Source organism: Dunckerocampus dactyliophorus, chromosome 13, assembly GCF_027744805.1.
Source record: "Dunckerocampus dactyliophorus isolate RoL2022-P2 chromosome 13, RoL_Ddac_1.1, whole genome shotgun sequence".
NCBI classification, from domain to species: domain Eukaryota; kingdom Metazoa; phylum Chordata; class Actinopteri; order Syngnathiformes; family Syngnathidae; genus Dunckerocampus; species Dunckerocampus dactyliophorus.
The window spans coordinates 22982606-23005158 of NC_072831.1; the positions used below are offsets into that span (position 1 = coordinate 22982606).

Sequence of the window (22553 nt, forward strand, 5' to 3'; positions counted from 1 at the left end):
GAAGTCCCAGCTCGCCCCGTGCAATAAGCAGATCTTTATTGGAGCCGCCAGGTACAGCAAACAACCAACAAATCTGCATGCTGTCCAGCGAGCATTGCCCACGAGTGCTGCTTTTCTTGAACCTGTTGCTCCTCCCGTGTCATGAGCATCTATGATTAGCGAATGTTGTTGTTCCTCGAGGCATCCTGACTGACAGTGATGCTGCAGTGATTCTTGACCCTTTCTCCCACCCCTTCATCTCAGTCAGGCTTTCATCTCCCCCCTCTTTATGCCACCGTTAGCCTATTAGCAGCCCCACGTCGACACTCATGGTGCTGTGAGAATTGCCCCAGCACTGCATCTCTTGAGTGAATAATTCATGGGATGCCAATGCCTGTCATTCAGGCCTCTTCGTACATAGGGGACAAGACCTTGTCGCCTCCCGTCTGTGTGTCACTGTTAGTGACTCACTCTTATGAATCTGCACAATATAGTGACCTCTCCTCTCCGCTAATTGTCTGACAAGTCCGGCAGCCAATCTGTCAACACCTTTTCTTGTTGTCGCATAGCGGAATGTGGGTGCCACACAAAGGTTGTTTATGTCATAAAGCTGTACAAAGTTGGAGCAAACTTGGATTTCAAGAAAATAAAGATGTTAATTCACCCTTTTACATTACATTACTGCCCCCGAAGGAGAAGTATTATGGTTGGGTTTGTTTTTGTCTGCAGTTTTTAAGATATTAGCACAGATTTTTATGGTGGGTAGATACAGTAAATGTTAGTAATAAACTCTGGTGAAAATCTAACTACCGATAAAAATTTTATTTGCAAAATACAAAAATGCCTGTGTTCAATATGTGTGAAAAATTGGGTTATTTAATGCAAACCAAATGTATAATAATGTAAAAACAAGTTTCCTCCAGCTCTTATCCAGACTACCACCTCTAAGATTAAAGAGAATTTGTTTCAGATTCGTTTGGATTTCCAAATAAATTTTCCTGAAGGAAATGATGGAAATAAAGATAACCTGTCCCATGGCCAAACTGTTGCCATCATAAAGGTGTATATATATATATATATATATACGGACACGTAAGTCTCGACCAGGCAGCTGTGAGTGACCAGTCATCTTATTTGTGCTGAACGACATGCATTTTAACTCATAATTGTGGAAGCATATAGCCTTTTTATACAATCTGTTCTTTTAAACCACTAATGGTAGCATATGGTAGCCGTTGGTAGTGTTCTTATATTTTTTGGTTGAAAAAAAACGTAATTTGGAGGCAAAGACATACAGCAGCTTTAAGTTTTGTGTGACTTTAAAGACATATTATTACCCAATAACCTAGATGCAGGTAAACTGTAATTTTAGCTTATAAGATCCATGGTGGTAGCTTTGCACTCACTGATTTCACAGCTAAGTTGCATATTTACTGGCGCCAAAAACAAATGTTTGCATCTAGGCTTTAATTGGATCCACATGTGAATCATTGCTCGATACATGCAAGGTCCTTCATCTTGATTTTTCTGGCCTTGCCTTCATCTCTCTTCCAACAGGGCTTAATAATGACCTGGAAGGAGATTGACAGTGAGTACCAAGTGTTGGTGAAGCGCTCGGAGCAGCTGCTGTCCTCCATGCAGAAAAAGAAACAGCAAGAGGAAGAAAGTGAGAGGCTGAAGCGCATCGAGGAGGAGATGGAGAAAGAGAGGAAAAAGAGGGAAAAAGACGAGCAACGACGCAAACAAGAGGAGGAAGACCGAAGACTGTATGTGGAGAGGAGAAAGATTATTATGGAATTGTTTTTGAAATGTTCATTGCTTCGTCTGAAATCTTTTTTTAGGAAAACAGAGATGGAGACGAAACGGAAGCAGGAAGAGGAGGATAGAAAAAAGAGAGAGGAAGAGGAGAAGGTTTTGCAGGTTTGGGCAGCTGTCAGATGGCATATTTGTCTATTTTGTGTTCAACTTTGTTATGCCTGCTAGACAACTACGCAATGCAAGAAAACCAAATAAATACCAGTAACAATTTGAGCACTTTTTAAATCGTTCTTAGGAGTATTGATTTGCCCACTCCCTGACCTTGACTATTGACTTAAATCTCCTCCATTGCCATAGACAAAATATATTTTCCTAATCCTGAAGTTTGTGTTTTTAGAAAATTGTATTGATATTTCACCATTATATTAGGGCTGGCAATCGAAAAATGTTGCTGTTAGAGGTAACTTACGTTAACGAGTTAATAACAGACCTGCAATATATGCACGTTAAACACACTAAGCCAGGGGTGTCCAAAGTGAGGCATGGGGGCCATTTCAGCTTGTTTTTTATTGGCCCGTGGCTCATTGTGGAAAGAAAATGACACTAAGAATAACAGCAGAAATGGGAAAATAGAGCAAAAAGTCAAAATGTAAAGAGAAGAAGCTGAAATGTTGACACTAACAACAAATAACAAACCAAAGCTTTGTCTCTCAGTCTCTCTCTCATCCTTTTATTTTCAGTATGCAGCCCTCAGTGGAAAAAGTTTGGACACCCCTGCACTTACTATGGCTGATTTGCCCTCAATGTTAAAGGCGTACCAGGGAGTTGTAACTCACTTTTTAGTGCTCCAACCAACATCCCACTGCTCTCATAGCTTCTCACAGTTATGCGAGCCGCAGTAAATGCAAACTGTTTTCCCAGAAAAAGCTTGACAGAGGCGCAGTGCAGTAAACATTTAGTAATTACAACACAAGATAAGATGAATAATATACATTATACAATCACATCAGCAGGTTAACGAGAAACGCTGTACTTATTACAGCTTTGTTGAAAAGAGGAAACTGCATAATGACGTGTAAATGTCACGTCTTATACGACAAGTCTGCTGTTTCCATCCAAGTATGGCGTCTGTGTTTTTAAGACCTTTTTGGTCGTCACATGCCCTGCTCACAAAAATAAAGGAAACATTTAAACCACAAATCCCAGATCTGGATAAATAAAATGCAGTGGATTTGTGGTTTGCGACACCACAAATTTGTGGATTTTTGAAATATATATATCTACAGTATATGTGTTGGAAAATTCACCTATTTCTGCTTTTTTATATCCACAAATAGGCATTTTTCTGCATAAATCAATCGTATTCACACAAAGTCGGGAATAATATACAAATATGTCGACATAATACAGTATATAACCGCATAATAATACAGCGTATAGTACATGTTGGTGTGAGGTTGGAATGGCTGAGTGCTGTACCTTGTTCTTCCTGCTGTTGGCGCTACATCCACAGGAAAGGAGCATGTGATTTTTAAGGTTGTATTTACGTCCTACGATGCCATCCAAGCATCCTGCTTCTCAGCATTTTGGCAAGAAACCTAAGCACCAGGAAAAGGTAACAAAGAAGCAGGAGAGGGTTGAACTTCTGGATGTGTTAAAGGAAGGAAAAACCTTTGCTGCCGTAAGTTGTCATTATGGAGTGAATGAAAGCGCTGTTCAATTTGTAACAAAGAGAAGGAAATCAGAAGCACTGTAACAACAAGATTTTAAAGTTTAAAGCGTCAGACATACATCAAGCATGCTCTGACATACATGTCTTCATCATCGTCATACTGCACAGCTAATTTCATTATCATTCATTATCACTCGTTAAAGGGGAGTACAATTTAAAATGCCTGGCACATTATAGGGCTTAAGCTTGGGTTGTGGTTCTATACATTTAGATTGTTAACTTTTTCTTCATCCCGAGTGAAGGAAATTAAAGAGATAAGGAGGGTCATAATTGTTGCTGAATCCAATTTAATAATTACAACAGTCATTAGGGGGAGGAGCAAGCTGGTGTAGTGTATGGTGGCACCTTGATGCAGCAGCATATCCCAGTTTTTGTTACAGTGTCCAAAATAGACATGTACTGTATATGTATTATTTATTATAAGGGATGCTCCGATCGGCCACCGAATAGTATCGGCCAATTTCCGTAAAAAACATGAGATCGGCCTATGCCGATAAATGCCTTTCAAAGCTGATCACAAAAAACGATCAGCATGCGTTGGCACGACAACACAGACATGACATGAACGTGCATGTGTGCTGTGTCACGTAGGGTTGACAACACCTGTATTGAGCCAACAAAGAACACACTTTGTCCCCGTACTGTTGCGAGAATCAAAACTAGTCTGTCAAACCTCGAATGGTTTCAGTTGGACAGCTTGATACAGGCTACGCCAATCGATACTAGTGTATTTGATCACTCCCTTGTCTAACCTGTTGGTGTTGGAATTCTCCTGCATGTTTCTTTACACGCTTTGCCTAGCAGTCTGGAGCTAACTAGCTAGCTATCTAGCTAGAATTATCCACCTAGCTTCTTGTCTTCCGACTCCAAATGTGACTTTTTACCACAGTGACAATTTGTTTTTAAAACAAGCAAGCAATGCGTTTAGTTTGGAGCTTGTTTTTCTCCCACGTGAAAGTGGATATTACATCCATCAGGTACGTACTTTTTCAAGTGTCTATTGTTGTCATTATTCTATATGTCTTGTCCTCTAAACACTATTTGTGTACTGCTGTTTAATGAACATTACCTATTGGCCAGGGGCCCTTGGAATTGTCTAATGTCGGCCCTGACCAATAGCACTCATCATAAAAAAAAAAAAAAAAAATGTACAGTTAATCCATGTGATCTCACGCATGGATGATCGGAATCGGCAGCATAAAACCCTGATCGGAGCTTCCCTAATTGTTACACATTTACAGTATGTGCTATTTGCAGGTGGTCTTTGAACGGAACCTCCGCAAATAGCGAGGATCTACTGTATTTCAATGTGGAGTTCAATTTGTAGGGCAGCATGCCTTTTGTTCCTCCCTGCACAAAAGAGAAGATAGCAATCTATTTGCTTGTTGTTGTCCTCCTGTGAAGCCCTCCATCTCTCCGAGTTTACTGCCGTGCCTCTTGGTATCTTATCCACACCCATGACACTGTGCTATTGGAGAAACCCTCTGATCAGCTGCACAACCCGCCCAACTTCTATGGACATAAAATGCAAAACTTGCCAGGAATTAGCCACAAATAACTTAAAAACAATTCCTTTTATTTTTGGAGCAGTGTATTATTCCATTGCTATCTGCCCAAATGAAAAGGGCCAACAACTGGGTCATGACCTTCGACCACTTCCCTCAGCAAACATTTTTTCACTTCCAGGCCTTCCAAGGGTGTGCAAGTTGTTACTCGGCTCTCATTTATTTTCTGCCGCATCAAGGACTTGCATGATATCTTGCCCCCTTTAGTCTCTAAATCTCTGTGTTGTGGTGTCATTCCGAGGGAGGCTTTTGTGATTTAGGTACGGTTTAGAATTACAAAACCCGAGGAATAGCTCTTTCGAGGGCCATACTAGGCTTTGGTGGGACCATAAAATCTTTCTTGTACTCTGTGACTGTGGAACAGCTCAACACTCTGATCACCTCATGCGTCACTCTGGTCGCGTGTCATATACCTGCTGATCTGACCGTCCTACAGCATTAATAATATATTCTTGGCTATTTAAGGCTCCTTTAAAGAAAATCGCTGTGTGGACTTCATCAATGGCTACAGAAATGAGAGTGGGGTTTTAGGGTGCAGTATATATCAACCAGAACCTTTATGCAGTATGCGTGAACACAGTAACAGGACAGTAGCAGGACTCTATAAAGCCATTGTTATATCTTTTCAAGGACAATGCTTAAAACGTACGTCACAACTGGACGTAGGATTTTTTTGGCTGTGCGATTTGTGGCGTTCCCCAAATTGCTGCGTTTTGTTTGTTCGTGGAGAACATAGTTGTGGTGACCATGAAGGAGTAAGATCTTGACACGCATGGAGGACGTACGAAATAGCTGAATGTGCGTTGGCCACACTAATTACATATGTTGGGTGCACGTGTGGCGCACGACACGCCACAGCGCCATGTACGAAAAGATTTACATTTTGCTCAAACCTGGCACCAACAAAACTTACAAAAGAGACACGTTGGCTGTACGGACGACTCACAAAGACGTACGAAGTGTGTAAGTTTGTCTTGCAACCTGAAAAAAAACGTAATCGCCCATGACAGTTTGACATGACAAAGAACCTCTGCGGCCAGTCTACGGCTTGAAAATCAGTGTCACATGGGCGCCTTCCTTGCGTTTCTTACAGGGTTTTTTTGCATGTAGGCTGGCCATTGGAGCCCATACGATCGATTGTGACCTAAGCTATACAAATGAAACTTTGATATAAGAAGTCTACACACAACTATTACTGTCTAAATAACTGCCAACGCAAGTGAGTACACCTCACAGTGAACATGTCTAAATTGTGTCCTTGGTGTCAAAATTGAGTGTGTGCACCATTGTTATCCAGCACTGCCTCAATCCTTTGGGCATGGAATTCACCAGAGCTGCATAGGTTGTTAGTGTGTTAGTGGAATCAGCTTCCATGGCTCCATGATAACATCACTGGTGAATTCTAGACACCTTGCGCTCCTCCACCATCCTTCCGCTAGATTCAAGCCTGGAGACATACTTGGTCACTCTGTCACATTCACCTTCAGCTCCCTCAGCAAGGCACTTGTTTGAGGTTTTGAGCTTGTTATCATGTTGGAAAAGTTTCCCAAGGGAAGGAATCATGCTCTGCTTCACAATGTCACAATACATGTCAGGATCCATGTTTTCCCTCAATGAACCGCAGCTTTCCAGAGCAGGCAGCACTCATGCAGCCCCAGACCTTGACACTATTGCCACCATGCTTGGCTGTAGGCAAGACACAATTATCTTGCTACTCACTTGTGTTGCCAATATGTAAGCAATAAAGGATTTATGTGTTTAGTCATTTTCAGTGGATGGTAAATCTATACTGCTATATAAGCTGTACACTGACTACTCCGAAGTATATCCAAGTAACTGAATAGGTGTTAGTAGGTGATAATAGTCATGTGTTGTTGTACTGTTGACACATGACCAATAAAGCTTTCTTAATGGTCCTGCATCCTTGATTAATTGCATTAATCGGGCTTGTGCACACAGCAGAGGTGTAAATGTGCAGTAGATTGTAGCAAAGTGGAAGACCACTCGTATTAAATCAGGTGCATGTGCTGTGTTTGTGTGTCTGTACATGTCCTATAGGCGGAGTTGGAAATCCAGTTGGCATTGGAGCGTGAGGAGCAGGTTCAGCGGGCGGCCATGCTAGAGCAAGAGAGACGAGACAGAGAACTGGCCATGAGGATTGCTCAGAGTGAAGCTGAGCTAATCACCGAAGATGGTCAGGTGGATGCAAGTCTGCGCAGGTATTAGATGCTAAAAACACACACATATGGTTGCATTAGCCTCCATATGAATGGGCAACAACACATGGGGGTAAACGTACCGTACCATACCACCTGATTTCTCCTATTCCTCTGTCCTCTCATAGTGATGAGGCTTTTTCGGATCTTCCTATCTCAGCATCCTCAGCCAGAGCCATGTAAGACCTCAGCACAGTCAGTGTAGTATAACCCAACAAAAAGCACTTGCTCATTCCCTTCACTCTGTGCCATACCCGTGATTATAGTTCTACATCTCTTAGCTGCTTTGAGTAGCTATCAGTCTACCCGCAATACAATGCCCTTGTTGAAGTGCATGAAAGTCACATATCAGACACAACAATAGATTTTTTAGGCAGGCTCACCAGACGTACTTTTCAGATATTTGTTTCATGTCTGTGTTTGCTCTGTCTCTCACACTGATTGTTCATCACGTCCTTTTGAATACATAGACTATAACTAATCAGTATGTATGCCAGTTGCATTCTTTTATAATTTTTGATTTGCATCTAAAATCTGCTTGAGCTCTTAGTATTCACAATGGTGTTGATTGCATTTAAAAATGATACAGAATCTTCTTTTTGGACTTGCAGCCAAGCAACAGAATGCCCCTTTTCCATTCCATCTTCTTGCTATTGTGATGCTTTTCCATTGGCTGTGGCCGATACTATTTCTGGTACTCAGCTGAGATTATACCGTATGTGTGATGCAAACTACTGCCAGGCATTCATTGATCAAGCAGATTTGTCCTTTTAACTTTTGAGGACACACAGCTTACGTGTCTTATTACAGGAAGCCGTAGTACAGTCATCCCTCGTTTATCTCGAGTAATAGGCTCCTGACCAGACTGCGAATAGTAAATTTCCACAAAATGGGATTCAATATTAATAAATAGAACATTTTTGTAGTTAGAGCATAGAAAACCTGTTTATGACTTTCTAAATACCATCGTTACCGTTATTAGAGTCCCGTAGACATGAAATAACGCCCTTATAGTTACCTTTACACTCTTATTATTGTTTGTTTAAAACACATTGCTCAACTGTAATGCGCAGGCTACGGGACCACTGCAGGAACACAAGAGACGGCCATGGCTTTAACCATTAGCAAGCTAGCGAGCTAACTTGTTAGCCTCCAATTTATTTACTGTTATGTTAATGTTAATGCCACTTTCCAACTGTGCTACTTTCAATGAAAGAGACTTGAGCTCAAAAGAAGATCTGTATCAAGAACTGTGCTCAAAAGTGCACGTTTTGCTGCATTAGCAGCACACAGAGCTGAAACAGATTAAGTCATTGCATTCAGCACACGTAGACCCTCACTCTGCGTTACTGGCATAGTCGTATATTGTGGCAGGACAAAATAAACACCCTGGCCTCCCTCTGTTCCCTTGTTGCTCCAACCAACCATTTCCTATTAGCAACAGCCCATCGCTTCACCTCCACTGCTTGTTTCCTGCCTGCACAATCCTCCTCGTCACGCTTTTCCCCAGCCAGAATGACGATGATGATGATGATGGTGACAATTCTCATTCTGTTTCAACTTTTCAGTCAGCATCAATTACAAGTGGTAATCTGGATGATTAGATCAGGCATTCTCGGATCAGGCATTCATCAGCAGCTGTAAATAGAGGACTTAATTCCTTGGTATTATTGAATTAGAAGCCTTGACTCTGCAGGGAAGCTGGAGCTCAGACCTGTTAACAGTCTGAAGGTCTGCGCTGCCTGCTTGATTCATAAAACGGGTGAGCTAAATGCCAGCAGATGTACGTCGTCATCACGCAAGCAGTAAACGCACATGGAAACAGTCATGACATGCCTCTCATGTGAATTTCATGCCATGAGAAGCATCTCTTTTTAGATAGGACCCATAACCAACTATCAATTGTTGATTCATCAAAGCAAGCGAAAAAGATGAAGTAAGCACGCGTAAAATATGTCTGTTAGCAAACACATTAGATTAGCTCACACTTTGCGGGATGTCTTTATATCTTCATCGAGTGTGGACTCAGGGAGGCTGGCCCCCTGCAGACCTCTGGAAGATGGCCAATCAACAATGAGAGGCTTGTTAGGAAGGGGTCTTTACAGAGACAGAGGGTCAGTAGACTCTAGAGTGTAGCACTGCGAGTCTCCCCTCAGGGAATGTAATACCTCCTCTACGCTGTAGCAACCAAAAATATATCTTCATTTTGCCTATAAACATAACTGAATTCATCTTAGTAGTTTTGAGGGTGCTGGTGTATGTAAAGACTCGGCTGTGTACTGTGGTGTAATCATTTTACTTTTTATTTTGAAGGCCTGACTTTGCCGGATGTATTACACCGATGTTGCCGAGCAGACCGGAAGCTGTTCTGCTCCAGCAGTCCCAGAGGGGATTACGTTTTTTTCCATGAACGTTAAAATACCGGGTAACAGGCCATACCACACCCCCAGCCCAGAGTATTCCCGGGGTTAAAGTCCAGTTTATACCCTGGGTATAGTATGGCCTAGTCTGTCATATACCCCGGGGTATATGACAGACGAGTTCACTTTATTCTCCCTGGCCAGATTATACCCTGCTATAAAATGTACTTCATATTAATAACCACATACTAAAACTGAATACCAATAACAACATTGATACGTTTTCAAGGTTAAATGCAGTGTTAGTTGTGTTCTGCAGATTTATACTCCACATTAATACAAAAGTTTGCTGAAAATATATGTTTATTTAGACAATTTGATAACAACATACTACATACTAATAACAACCTACAAAACCCACATACTAATAACAAGATACTAACACTACACAGGAATAACAACATTGAAATGTTGGCTGACCCATATGGAAGAGATACAGTACATAAAAACCTTAAAGGTTTGTATCTTTTGTTTGAAACGTGTATGTAATGCATCAGACAGTGAAACAAGGTATAAGATCCTTAGTGCTTATCAGAACAGTATATGATAAATGATTATCTTGTATGAAAAAAATGCTAAATTGCCCACTTTCAAGAGTAAATAATGTAAGCCTGAGAGATGCACAATATATGAAACACCAGCCAGCCATTTATTTTCTATGCCGCTTATCCTCACTAAGGTCACGGGGGTATGCTGGCGCCTATCCCAGCTGACTTCGGGTGAGAGGTGGGGTACACCCTGGACTGGTCGAACTGGTGGAAAGTTTTTTATAAGATTTTTCTATTTCTTTTTCATATGAGGGACATTTTGAAAATACAGTGTTCAGTTGTGTTCTGCACATTGAAGCTCGCCGGGTCGGTAAACCAATCCATAGAATCTCTGACTTGGTTGTGGACTACAAAATAACACTTTAAAGAGGCATGAGACAGTCAACAATGATCATTTTAACTACTGTAGAACAAAGCATTCACCCATTTCACAACTGCAAACTCTTCCGGATTACACATCTTGTGGATTGTGATATTTTTGTCTGGATATAAAATACTGTAGGATGTTGAGAGAATGACGAAAAGGTGGTCTATCAACAATCAGCTTATTGGCACGTACAACCACGTCAAAACAACTATAGTTGTAGATCCGCAGTTGTCTCTCCCTTTCTTTCCCATGTATATTTTAAGAAATGCAGACTTCTCTCACTCCGATGTAAAAAAATAAATAAATAAATATGTAAAAAAAGTGTATGTTCACATAAAAACACTTTCACCAGCTGTCATGAGCATTCTGTCCGAGCCTGAAAAGGCACCACAGCTGGCTGGTGCATTATATTGATATGTTCCAATCCCAGGATAAACCTGCCTAAAGTCGGCTTTGAGTTTTGCCCCCTGTGCGATTGAATTTGACACCCCTGGTCTAGCACTTCATTACCAATGCCGGTATTAGCAGCGGCTCTTCCCTCAAACTAATGTTTAATGAATTATGCTTCTTTTAACATGATGACGCTGGATGCATTTCACAAATAAACAAAAAAACACAAATACCGCAATGTAAATTATATAAAAAGTACCGTATTTATTTTAAACACTTTGTCTCAACAAAAGTCATTAAAAAGTCATGACCGATTAAGGGAGGATGCCTTACTGTATATTCCCCTCGCATAAGCAGCGCTTTCATTACGAACTGAAGCTGTTTTCCTGAAACCCTTATTTTATTAGACACCATCTGACAGGGTGTAATGCACAGCATTTTTATTGTGAAGGCTGGATGTGTGCTGTTTTGTCTTTCGGCTCTTGACGGCTGTGCGGTGTCACAGTGAGCGAAGCCGTGTGCTAGTGTTGAGCTTGCACAACGTCAGCGCTCATTTTATAAAGACCCTCGGTTACACATATTTACAATCCAAATGCAGAAAAATCTATACTGATATGAACCGTTATTTCATTTTTATGCCAATATTGACTGTCAATATTGATCAACCAATATCAATGGGCATCCTTACTGATAATTCCTATTCCCCTTATGACATTTGGTGCCATTCAATGTCAAGCGGTGGGATTATTCATCCATTTCAGACATGTTTTATAGTGCAAGTGTAAAGTTTTGTCAAGCATGTTCAAAACAAACTAAACCATTACCACTGCAGTATTTTGTTGAACTCTATTGTACAGTATCTACTTGAGGGTGCCGGGTGAAGTGTATTGTGGTTGTTTTTGCTTTTAAAGCAACATTACTCTCCTCACATCAAAATATTTATTTATTTATACATAACATATTGACTGTATGAATCCTTCATTGTTGTTTTAAGTGCTTCCCCTCAAATTGTTGAAGTGTTCATTTAGCTCTTTTAGAATACCACTCTAGCTTGGCATGGGTAAATTACAATATGTACCACGATAAACAGCCTCACACCATCACCTCGTTTCATCTCCACACAGTGTACCTTTTATGCAGAGACGCTTTCTTTTTCTGTTTGTGTCTGTTCGCATCATCACCTGCTCTTTACTCGCAGGGGCCCTCAGGTGCAGGCAACCAAAGCCGCTGCCGGCGTGAAAAAGTATGACCTCAGCAAGTGGAAGTATGCTGAGCTGCGAGATGTCATCAACACTTCCTGTGGTGAGGAAACCCAGCTCTATGTGTGTGTTTCCATTGCACGTTTGTGGATTTCTCTCAGTCATTTTGAAGGATCCAGCACATTTGCCAAAAAGCTGAGCCTGCAGCTGGATGGAGCACTCCGACTGGCAAGAACTCGTGCCCGGTGAATTAAAAGACTGATCTGAGGGCACTCCCACAGCTGCTGCTGCTCATTAGCATGGCTTACTTTTTTTAGTGGCAAAGAGAGGAAGTTATCTCTATTATGGAGGATGGCGGACCTCTGCCCTTCCGACTGGTTTGGAGCCAACTTCAAATCAGTCAGCATAAAGATCAGATGACTTTCCACTGGCTGCCCGGATTATGTCTTTGTGGCCGCCGCTGTAAAGTCAAGCAACTCAGATGCTTCCTGTGGCATCCCAAGGACATCTGGCTAATCTGTGAAAGCTATTTCACGCAGTGGTGCTAATACTAGAAACATTGTGTTTGAAGTCCAGCTGATTAGACTTTTTCACATATGAAATTGCATTTTAATGGCGGCTAGGTTTTCTTCTGAGGATGTTCTCATTAAACATGGATGACATGGCTTCTTTTCTAAACTGTTCATTGACTGCACATTTGTAAGCAATTAAAATTTAAGAGGGAAAATTTAGTTTGACATGTTTATATTGTTATCCCGCTATATCAGGTTGGAATTTGATGTGCTGATGACGAAATGTCCTTACTATAGTCCACTGGTGGGACCGTGGTAACTCACTTCAAAATTAGATTTTTTTGTGCATATATATCATCTAACTTTTTCAGGTCCAATACCGATGTAGCAGCCTTGAGTATTGGCCGATACTGACATTGAACAGCACAAATCATACGTGCTTTTATTACATATGTTGTAGTGTGGAATGTTAGAAAAGGCTTGATTAAGTCGTATTACTCAAACAGAACAATAGTCAGCAACAGTAGGTATGAGAAAAACTCACCCATTTATTTCTTTATGCATGTGGTGTATAGTTTTTTCCAGGTAGTGTCCATGTAGTGGTGGTAAGGCACAATGTAGGGAGGCTCAAGGTGCTCAAATAAGCATTTAAAACCCACATTACTCACCACCAACGGGCTGGCTCTATTCTGTTATATTTAATGATTTTTTGCAATCCTGTAGGAGTTCCCCACAATTTGCAAATGTTTCAGACAACGTTGTTTGAGGAAGCCGGAGGTTTGTTTCATTGCCTGCGTGACGTTGTGAAAATCCGCATGTGTTTTTTTGTGATGCTGCTTCAAATGCATGATGAGGCTGGTTGTGTCAAACTTCCCCAGTTCTGTGCCACCACGGGAAACTTGTACATGACAAGCTTTGCACTCAGTTGCAACGCCTTTTTTGTACTTTAACTAAAAATACTGCCACGCGGCCGACATTGCTTATATTCCTTGCTACTTTGTTAGCACGCGCTGCTGGATAGAAGTGCTGGAGTGATGTCTGGAATGGAATGCTTGTATCGGAGTGCTGATATCGGAGATTTTAGATGTTTAGATGTGAATCTGATACTCTTGTTTTTGCTGATAGCCGATATCAATATCAGATCGGGACACCCCTACATATAACACAATTTTATTCTGATTAGGTTCAAATGGTGTGTTTGTAACAGTCCTTTAGCTTTTAACATGGGACAAAAAAGGTGTCTCATTTTGACTAAGTTAATATCGTGCATAGCAGAAAATGGTGGAATCTTAATCTCTCGATGAGACTCCGTCTCAACATAAGATATAAGATTGTCTTTAAATCACACACTTGAATTTATCTGACAGACATTTTGCATTCTTCCATAGGTGCTGCTGTTTTGGTTAGCGATCAAGTTCACATAAGCTCATTTAGTTCCACTCGTGTGTTGTGTTTGAACAGACATAGAGCTGCTGGCAGCCTGCAGAGAGGAGTTCCACCGCCGTCTGAAGGTCTATCACGCATGGAAGTCCAAGAACAAGAAGCGCAATGACGACGGAAGCGATCAGAGGGCTCCAAAGTCTGTCACTGACTACGGTTGGTAGAGGAAATGTTTCTATCATTCTCATTTCAATGCAATTGTGCACCGTATGAGCAGGAATTTGTTTATTTTATCCATCCTCTCCGCCCCTCACGTTCATTGGCAGGGATTAACGACCCGCCTTTAAATAAGCCTGGGAAAATTCAATTAGTTGGTGAAAAACAGAGGCCTAAAAAGGTAGCCGCCCCCTATGTGCTGGAAATATTTATTCTAATTAACAAGTAACTGCCGTTCATGCTTTGTCAGGTTCAACGGACGTTAATGTGACAGCTCACTACAAACACACACACACACATTGTTTAAATGCATGAACGCATACTGCTGATCTGCATTTTTGCATTTTACAGCACAAAATGGATTGTGTAAGGTCATTAGGGAATGGGAACATTTTGTATCTAACAGCGGTAAAACAGAAGGTAACCCCTTACACAAGTACGCCATAATGTTTTTGCTCTTGCACATATTAAGGGCGTACTCACATTAGGCCACTTGTACTGTACCTGAGTCCTCTTAACACCTAAAGCACGGCACGTTTGGCTAGTGCGAGCGCACTGTTCCTTTTTTGGCACGATTGAAAGAGGGCATCTAAGGCCCAACATGATTCCATGCACTATGTAATGCGACCGCTCCCTGCATATTATTAATGATAACAGAAAAAATCTGTAATAGAAATAAAATACAAAGACTGAAAATGATCCAAAAGTTAAACTCACAGCACGCTCACTCACTCGCAAGTAAATGTGTGTCTAAAAAAGATCATTAAGTCATGCAATAGCTGCTCTTGCGGAAATTAATTACAGCGACAGACTGTCACATAATATATAATCGACTCCAAATAAGACTGGAAATGTTCCACAACTTCATAGAAATAGCACCAATACAGCAGAATGGAATGTGTCATTTAATGATTTTTTAAAGTAATTTAATTGAAATTAATTTGTGACAGTGTCAACCTTGTACAAGTAATCAGGACGACTTCAAATAAGACTGGAAATAATCCACAAAGTTGGAGAAGTTGCAGTAAAATTGAATGGAAGTGTGGGGTAGGAGAGAGAGGGCTATCCACACCAAAGTTCAGCATGGTAAGTGCAGGAATGTCCAAACTTTTTCTACCGAGGGCCTCATACTGAAAATCAAAGACGGGGGGCCACTTTTTATGTACTTTTTAATTTTATAAAAAGGCTATAAAAAACCTTTACATATATTTAAAGACCAGGTTTTGTTTTATTTTTCATTAATAGTATCAACATTTCTCTTTACATTGTTGCTATGTATTTCCCATTTTTGCTGGGTTTTTTGGTTTAGTTTTATTAATGCGCGATTTCATCAATTTGCCGCGGGCCAATAAAAAACAAGCTGCAGGCAGCAAACGTCCCCCAGGCTGCACTTTGGACAGCTAGCTACAGACCAATATCCAACCTTCCAATTTTCTCCAAGAGCCTAGAGAAAGCAGTTGCCACCATCAGTTACACCATTTCCTTCAAAACAATCATCTACTTCTGGTCTTTCAGTCAGGATTTCAGATGCACCACAGTACAGAAGCAGCCCTCGTGAAAATTACGAACGACCTTCTCATCACCTCAGACAAAGGCTCGTTTCAGAATTAGTTTTATTAGACCTTAGAGCAGCATTTGACACAATTGAACACCAAATCCTAATACGGAGATTAGAACATGCTCTTGACATTAAAGGAATGGCATTAAAATGGTTTCAGTCCTTTTTGTCAGATTACCTGCAGTTTGTATCCATTAGTAATAAAGAGTCCAGACAAGTGAAGGTCAGTCATGGCATCCCACAGGGTTCTGTGCTAGGACACGCCATGAAAATACTCCATTAACTTAAGTTAAGTGTCAAGAACAGCATTTTTCCATTGACGAAACATATGCAGAAAAACGTGTTCATGCTTTTGTGACCTCCAGGTTGTGTTATTGTAACTCTATTAAAGGTTGCCCTAAGAAGTCTTTCAAAACCCTTCACTTAGTCCAAAATACTGCCACATGAATATTAACCGGAGGCGACCAACAACTGCGATTGGCGAAACTCATCGCCAACGCATAGCAAACCCTGCACACAGGACGTAACAAGCGACGATGACCAGCCACACCAGTGAGCGATGTATCCAGAGCGAATCCCACGGTGTTGATTGGCTGTCAAATATGGAGGGGGGTATCAAAGTAAAAACTGATTAGCATCCTGTCTGCTTATTGGTTGATCAATGAAGCTCCCGCTGATTGGTCCTCGTCTGGGCGACAACAATGAAAAGTTGAACATTTTTCAACTTTCTGGGATCATGTCGCAAGCCAGCATGTGCACGACAAAATGCACAAGCTTTCTCACACACACGAATTTCGCTTGTCACTTGGCTGGAGGTGACTCGCGATAATCGCCCTATTGTGCACGTTCCACTGAACATGACTGGAATAGAGGCGATGTCGCCTCCCGTGTGTGCCGCTCATTAGCCTCAATGCACTGGTTGCCTGTAAAATGTAATATTAAGCTTAAAATTCTACACTACATGGTCAGGCACCAGTATATCTTAAAGAGCTCCGAAACCTGTCAACCTAGAAGAACACTGCACTCCCAGAATTTACAATTACTTGCCACTCCTAGAATTTTTAGAAGTAGAATGGGAGGCAGAGTATTTAGTTATTAGGCTCCTCTGTTGTTTAACCGTCTCCCCTATTCAATCCAGGGGACAGACACCCTATGCCTGCCTCTTTGCTAAAGCGTGTAGTTAGAACTGACCCTTGATACGCTGATATGCAGAGACACTCCTCTATGTTCCTTGGACTAATACTCAGACTTCTGGATTGATCTACCATCTATCCCTCTACTCTATTTTTATATCTGTCTCAACCGGTTGAGACAGATGGCCGCCCCACACAGCCTCGGTTCTGTTAAAGGTTTCTTCACTAGAGAGAGATTTTCCTTTCCTTTTTTGCCAAGTGCTTGCTCATGTGGGGTTTCAGTTGGTTGTCTGTTTTCACTTATGAGCTTGACCTTCATGTGTAAAGTGCCATGAGATCAGTGCTGTTGGGATTTGGAGCTATACAGTATAAATAAATTGAATTGAATTGAATTGAATTGGACACCCCTGGTCTAGTGTGAGTTTGCCCTTAGTCACCCATGTTAGTGCATAGGAGCACTGGTCAAACTTTTCTTATTTTCTATCAAATTCTCACATCGCGTTCGCTGCAGCTCAACAGAACCCCGCCCCGGTCATGATAGCCCAGCACCAGGAAGTAGCCATGAACCGGCAGCAGCGTTACTTCCGCATCCCTTTCATCCGCCCGGCTGACCAGTATAAGGACCCCCAGAATAAGAAGAAAGGCTGGTGGTACGCACATTTTGATGGGCCTTGGATAGCCCGACAGATGGAGCTCCACCCGGACAAACGGCCCATTGTGCTGGTGGCAGGTGAGTCCACTTAAACTGTTAATATGTGCAGTACACGTGCACTTGTTGTGACATTTTCTATGAATGCATATGTTTTTACTGACTTCAGTTTCCAGACGCAGAAATGATAACCGTGCCATTTTCAAAAACTTTGAGACTTTAGCCATGCCCACAAAAATGCATCTTGTTTATGCTTTTTTTTTTTTTTTGCGTTTTGTAGGTTTTGTCAATAAACCTGATCTTTAGGAAAACTCTGACCAGAGTAAAGACTTTCCAAAACTCTGAGAAACTCCTCAGTTTCCTAGATGTAGGAAAACTGAGCTTTTTGCCTTGTCTGGTATACAGTCGTCCCTCGTTTATTGCGCTAAATTCATTCCAGTCATGACCGCGATAGGTGAATTTCTGTGAAGTAGTATTCAATATATTAATAAATTGAATATTTTTGTTGTTGTGGAGCATAGAAAACCTGGTTATGACCTTCTAAAAACAGTTTTTAACATTATTAGAGCCCTGTAGACATTAAATAACACCCCTATAGCCACCTTTATACTTGTATTACCTAATATAGTAGACATGGTAAGCAATAATAAGGCATAATAACTCATCGTTGGCATTGGGAAAGTTTCATGTTGTTGTAGTATTTCAAGCGTAATGCGGGTCGATTTTTTTTGGGGGGGGGGACTTTTTTTGCAGCATCTTCAAAGTTAGGATCATGGATAGGAAATGCAATGAGGAAGCAATGGTGTCATGGTATTTTTACACGTCTCTTTGCTCACAGGCAAAGACGATATGGAAATGTGCGAGCTGAGTCTAGAAGAGACGGGTCTGACTCGGAAGAGGGGTGCCGAGATCCTTCCCAGGCAGTTTGAGGAAATCTGGGAGCGCTGCGAAGGGATGCAGTACCTGAAGAAAGCCATAGAGAACAAGCAGGCTAGGCCTACATACGCCACCGCCATGCTTCAGAACCTCCTCAAGTGACCCTCAGATGACAGTGAGGACCTTATGCAAGATAGATGATGCAATCCCTGTAGCTTTACATTAGCTGTATGTCCACTTTGCTGTGTTGTTTGTTGACGTTGTGTTCACCACCCTTTAAGAGGCCTTAAATTGTAACACACATGCACCTCGCAAGCCCAGCCTGAGACCTTAACCGTGTCGATGTGTCGATCATGAGTGTGTACGAGTCTTACGTTGTTTCTTGAAGCTTCATCATTTCATTTTGATAAATGTACGTTTGTGGTGGCTTTGTGTGCATTTGATAAGATATGGCCACATTCGTTTCATGTTTCTCACATCTCATTTTTTCACTTGCTTGTGTTCTGTTTGTATTCACACTGCAGCACTGTAGAGAATAAAATACAAGCCGCCCCTTCAGTCGTCATTGTTATTTTCTTTCCCGTAGTCCCTGAGATCATTAAAGTCAAAGTGTGAACAATCGCGAGCCAGTGCAGCAGTTACTTCCCGCTAGTCTTAACTGGAGGTGACGCGCTAATGGGAATAGCAGCAAACAAGATTAACGTACGAGATTATTTCAAACGAAAGGCACAATGTAAAGGCTCACGCACTTTAGGTGATCAACGGCGTTAAACCAGATTAAAGGTTCACTGCAGGCATTTGGTCTTCGAAAAGCGTGTCCTTGTACAACCACAACACAATAAATAGTCAATATTTAAACAGTGAGGTGTCTGAAGACGACAGGGGAGCTGCAGCAGATGGAGAAAAATAAAGAAACATATATTTTTCAAACCTGCTACTCTAACTTTAGTTGTATTAAATGCAAAAATAATTTTTAAGAGTCTCATTTTTTCAAAGAGTAGGGGAGGCCCCAACCGTATTGTTTTCTGAGGGGAGGCTCATTGTCCCCACTTTGAAAATTCCTGGCCATCAAACATAATAATTTATCTCAATTTCCATGGCTGGGGGTTTTCATTTACTCAACTGCAGGAAGTTACAAAAAAAAGCAGTTTATCTGAGAAGAGACCTTAATTTTCCCACGATGCCTTCTAGTCAGCAATTCCATCTCCCACACTGTCCGTGCCTCCTTTTTTGTTGGTTATGCCTCCTTCCTGCTCTTTCTCCATTCGATTTCTGCAGCTGCAAGATAATATAGACTTTTGTCCATGAGCTTCTTCTCTGGAGTTCAACATCTTGTAGGTCCCTTGCAATTAGAGGAATTAATGAAGCTAGGAGTGATGCCTGATGTTGCGTAGCATCAGGCGGGGCACAGCGGGACCAAATACTGCCACAACTGCTTCATGCGGGAAGTGGAATGCATACCCATGTGGGAACAATGCGCGTCGCTCGCGCTGTTGTCGTGCACTGGATGTAAACAAACGGGGAGCATGGTCATTTCATGCCAATGCACACAATTTTCAGTCACAAATTGCATGCCAAGTGCATAATTTATGCGTAAACAGAACGCAAACAGTACGCACACTAGTCTTCATGAATTTCAGGCATGCCATAAATAAATAAATAAAAGACACGAACTGGGTGTGTTCATTTACTCAATTGCAGAGAGTTAAGGGGAAAAAAAAGCAGTTTATCTGAGAAGAGACCTTTATTTTTCCCATGATGTCTTCTAGTCAGCAATTCCTTCTCCCACACTGTCTGTGCCTCCTTTTTTGTAGTTTATGCCTCCTTCCTGCTCTTTTTGCATTCACTTTCTGCAGATGCAAAATAATATAGACTTTTGTCCATGAGCTTCTTCTCTGGAGTTCAACATCTTGTAAGTCCCTTTTCTATTACTATTACCGTTACAATCTAACACTTTTCAAGAAACAAATACATTTAATACAAAAACATTTTATTGTTTATTTTAATTGTAAAACATGTACAAAAAAAACTAAATCTGAAAAGATGAATGATTAAACTGTTTTGGAACAACCTATATATCATCAGCGGATACAGTCACACTTTCTTTATGGGGGCGGGAGCATAAAGAGAAGGTCTAAAGTGAGGTACCACCATGTGTATCACTGTACCGGTAAATAATAAATACCTCATTGTGAGGAAAGAACAGCCTTTGCCAAGGGTGTAGCATACAGGAAATGTTCCTACTGTTCATTATGTGTAATAAATATTTGATTCACACATGAAAACGACATCAATCCACACATGTATTGGAATAGCCATAGCTCTCAAGACACAAGACACATGAACAATTCATGACCTAACTGCTCTCTACAGGGGAGGGGGGCGTGGCATCAATGTACATTTTGCATAGACGTAGCCTCGGTCAGGGGTTGGGGAGTGGTGCAGTGTGTCGCCGAGGCAACCGGAGCCCCAGGACGCCGGGCGCCGTCACACCACGGTGGCCTCGCCGCCTTCGCCGTCTGACGTCCACAGAAGAAAACACGCTCTGTACTCATTTGGCAGTCGCCACGTCTGCGAGAAACAAGAAAAGATGTGTCAGTGGTGAACAGCTTGTTACTGGAATCCTCTTCCACTCCTCTGTGATGACCACACTGGTGGATGTTCCTCAGAAAGGCACTTGTCATCCTGGACGTGTGTTTGGGCTCCTCACAATGTTGGAAAACGGCCATGCGGTACATGGTGGACATGGTGCTTCCTTTAATGACTCCCCCAGTGCCAGCAGCACTCATGATGCTACCACCACCACGGTTGACTTCATTATCTTGCTACTCACTTGTGTTGTCTACTTCTTTTCAGTGGACGGTAAATCCTTCTTGCTGGACAAGCTGTCGACTGCCTACTCTAAAGCATGTCCAGGTTCAGTTTCTGTAGTATTGTCCTTTGAGAAGATACTGTGATGATTCAAGCATGCACTGATGTGTTGATAATCACTTTTGCAATGCTTAAATATTTCCATCCGCACGTCAAGTATATTATTCATATTAAACCCGGAGGCTTGTTTAATCATAAATTCCCACACTCTCGCTCTAATGTCATTCCGTGGCGTGTGTGTGGTTTCTCACCTCATTGTGCGGGATGCATTGATGGAAGTCCACCAGCTCCGAGACTAACTTTTCGGATCTTGTGGTGTAGAGTTGTCTGGGGATCTGGGGGGTGCACACAAAGATGACACATGCTGCGTTTACAACATGCTTCATTACTTTCTGGAGGGTTAAGGTGGAGAGTGAGTACAAGGGACAAACAAGAGGGCAGCTCTAGTGTACGACAAGTACTGTCAGCAACACACATCGCCTTTGAAGGTTTTGAGTAACAGTTTTGGAGGTCGCCTAAGTAGTCCCCTGAGGACGTCCTTACACATTTTGGTGGAAGGCTAAAGGCATCAAAGGAGTCATTCTCGGCCTGTGTTTTGCTTTTTCTTTGGCTTTTTGCAACATTTATTCCAAACAAGTACGATCCCTGGTGGTGTAATGGTACATGCTTCCACCTTTAATTGCAGGCGGCATGGTTTCAATTACCAGGCAGGGTTACGTCAGGAAGGGCATTTGTCATAAAAACGAGCCAAAACCATTGATGCGATTTACTTGCCATCTGTTACCTCCCACGAGACGTCGTCACACTGCGATTGCCCTCGACCTCAGTATTCTACATTAGATCTCAGTTATGCCAGCATCAAAAGTTTGCATGTTTTAACCACTGCGGTTTTGCTTTTTCTTTAACTTCCTTTGACTTTTACAACAGTGATTCAAAAGAGCTCAACCGCCGTCAAAAATGATCCCCTTCTACCGAATGGTATGTCTTGCTTTTAGTTTGGATTTATGAAAGAGAGCTATTCATTTATGTAAATGCTTCAAATTAATAATATAGAATATAAAAATCTATTGAAAAATATATAAAAAAAATTAAATTAAAAAAGAATATTTATATTTTTTTATCTCTTATTCTGTCATTATTATTTCAATTGTATATTATTATAATGAATAATTAATAATTCTTAC

The 22553-nt window shown here is 41.5% G+C and overlaps 2 protein-coding genes across 5 annotated transcripts in view; one reads left to right on the forward strand and one right to left on the reverse strand.

Annotated features, from left to right (window-relative positions):
* The window catches only part of myo6b (myosin VIb), a 59077-nt gene extending 40021 nt beyond the window's left edge, over positions 1–19056 (forward strand). Inside the window, exons 26-33 of one of the 2 annotated variants that reach the window (XM_054795960.1) lie at positions 1537–1745; positions 1821–1899; positions 7093–7253; positions 7379–7429; positions 12174–12277; positions 14148–14282; positions 17485–17703; positions 18461–19056. In XM_054795960.1, coding sequence (XP_054651935.1) covers positions 1537–1745; positions 1821–1899; positions 7093–7253; positions 7379–7429; positions 12174–12277; positions 14148–14282; positions 17485–17703; positions 18461–18660 — 1158 coding nt within the window. In that variant the 3' untranslated portion in view covers positions 18661–19056. The remainder of the gene's footprint in view (positions 1–1536; positions 1746–1820; positions 1900–7092; positions 7254–7378; positions 7430–12173; positions 12278–14147; positions 14283–17484; positions 17704–18460) is intronic. The other variant, XM_054795961.1, reaches the window with a different exon arrangement.
* A 1236-nt stretch (positions 19057–20292) lies between these two features.
* Positions 20293–22553, reverse strand: part of impg1b (interphotoreceptor matrix proteoglycan 1b) — a 28431-nt gene continuing 26170 nt past the window's right edge. The window contains exons 17-18 of one of the 3 annotated variants that reach the window (XM_054795964.1): positions 21621–21704; positions 20293–21069 (exon numbers count right to left, since the gene is read on the reverse strand). In XM_054795964.1, coding sequence (XP_054651939.1) covers positions 20986–21069; positions 21621–21704 — 168 coding nt within the window. In that variant the 3' untranslated portion in view covers positions 20293–20985. The remainder of the gene's footprint in view (positions 21070–21620; positions 21705–22553) is intronic. The other 2 variants (XM_054795967.1, XM_054795965.1) reach the window with 2 other exon arrangements.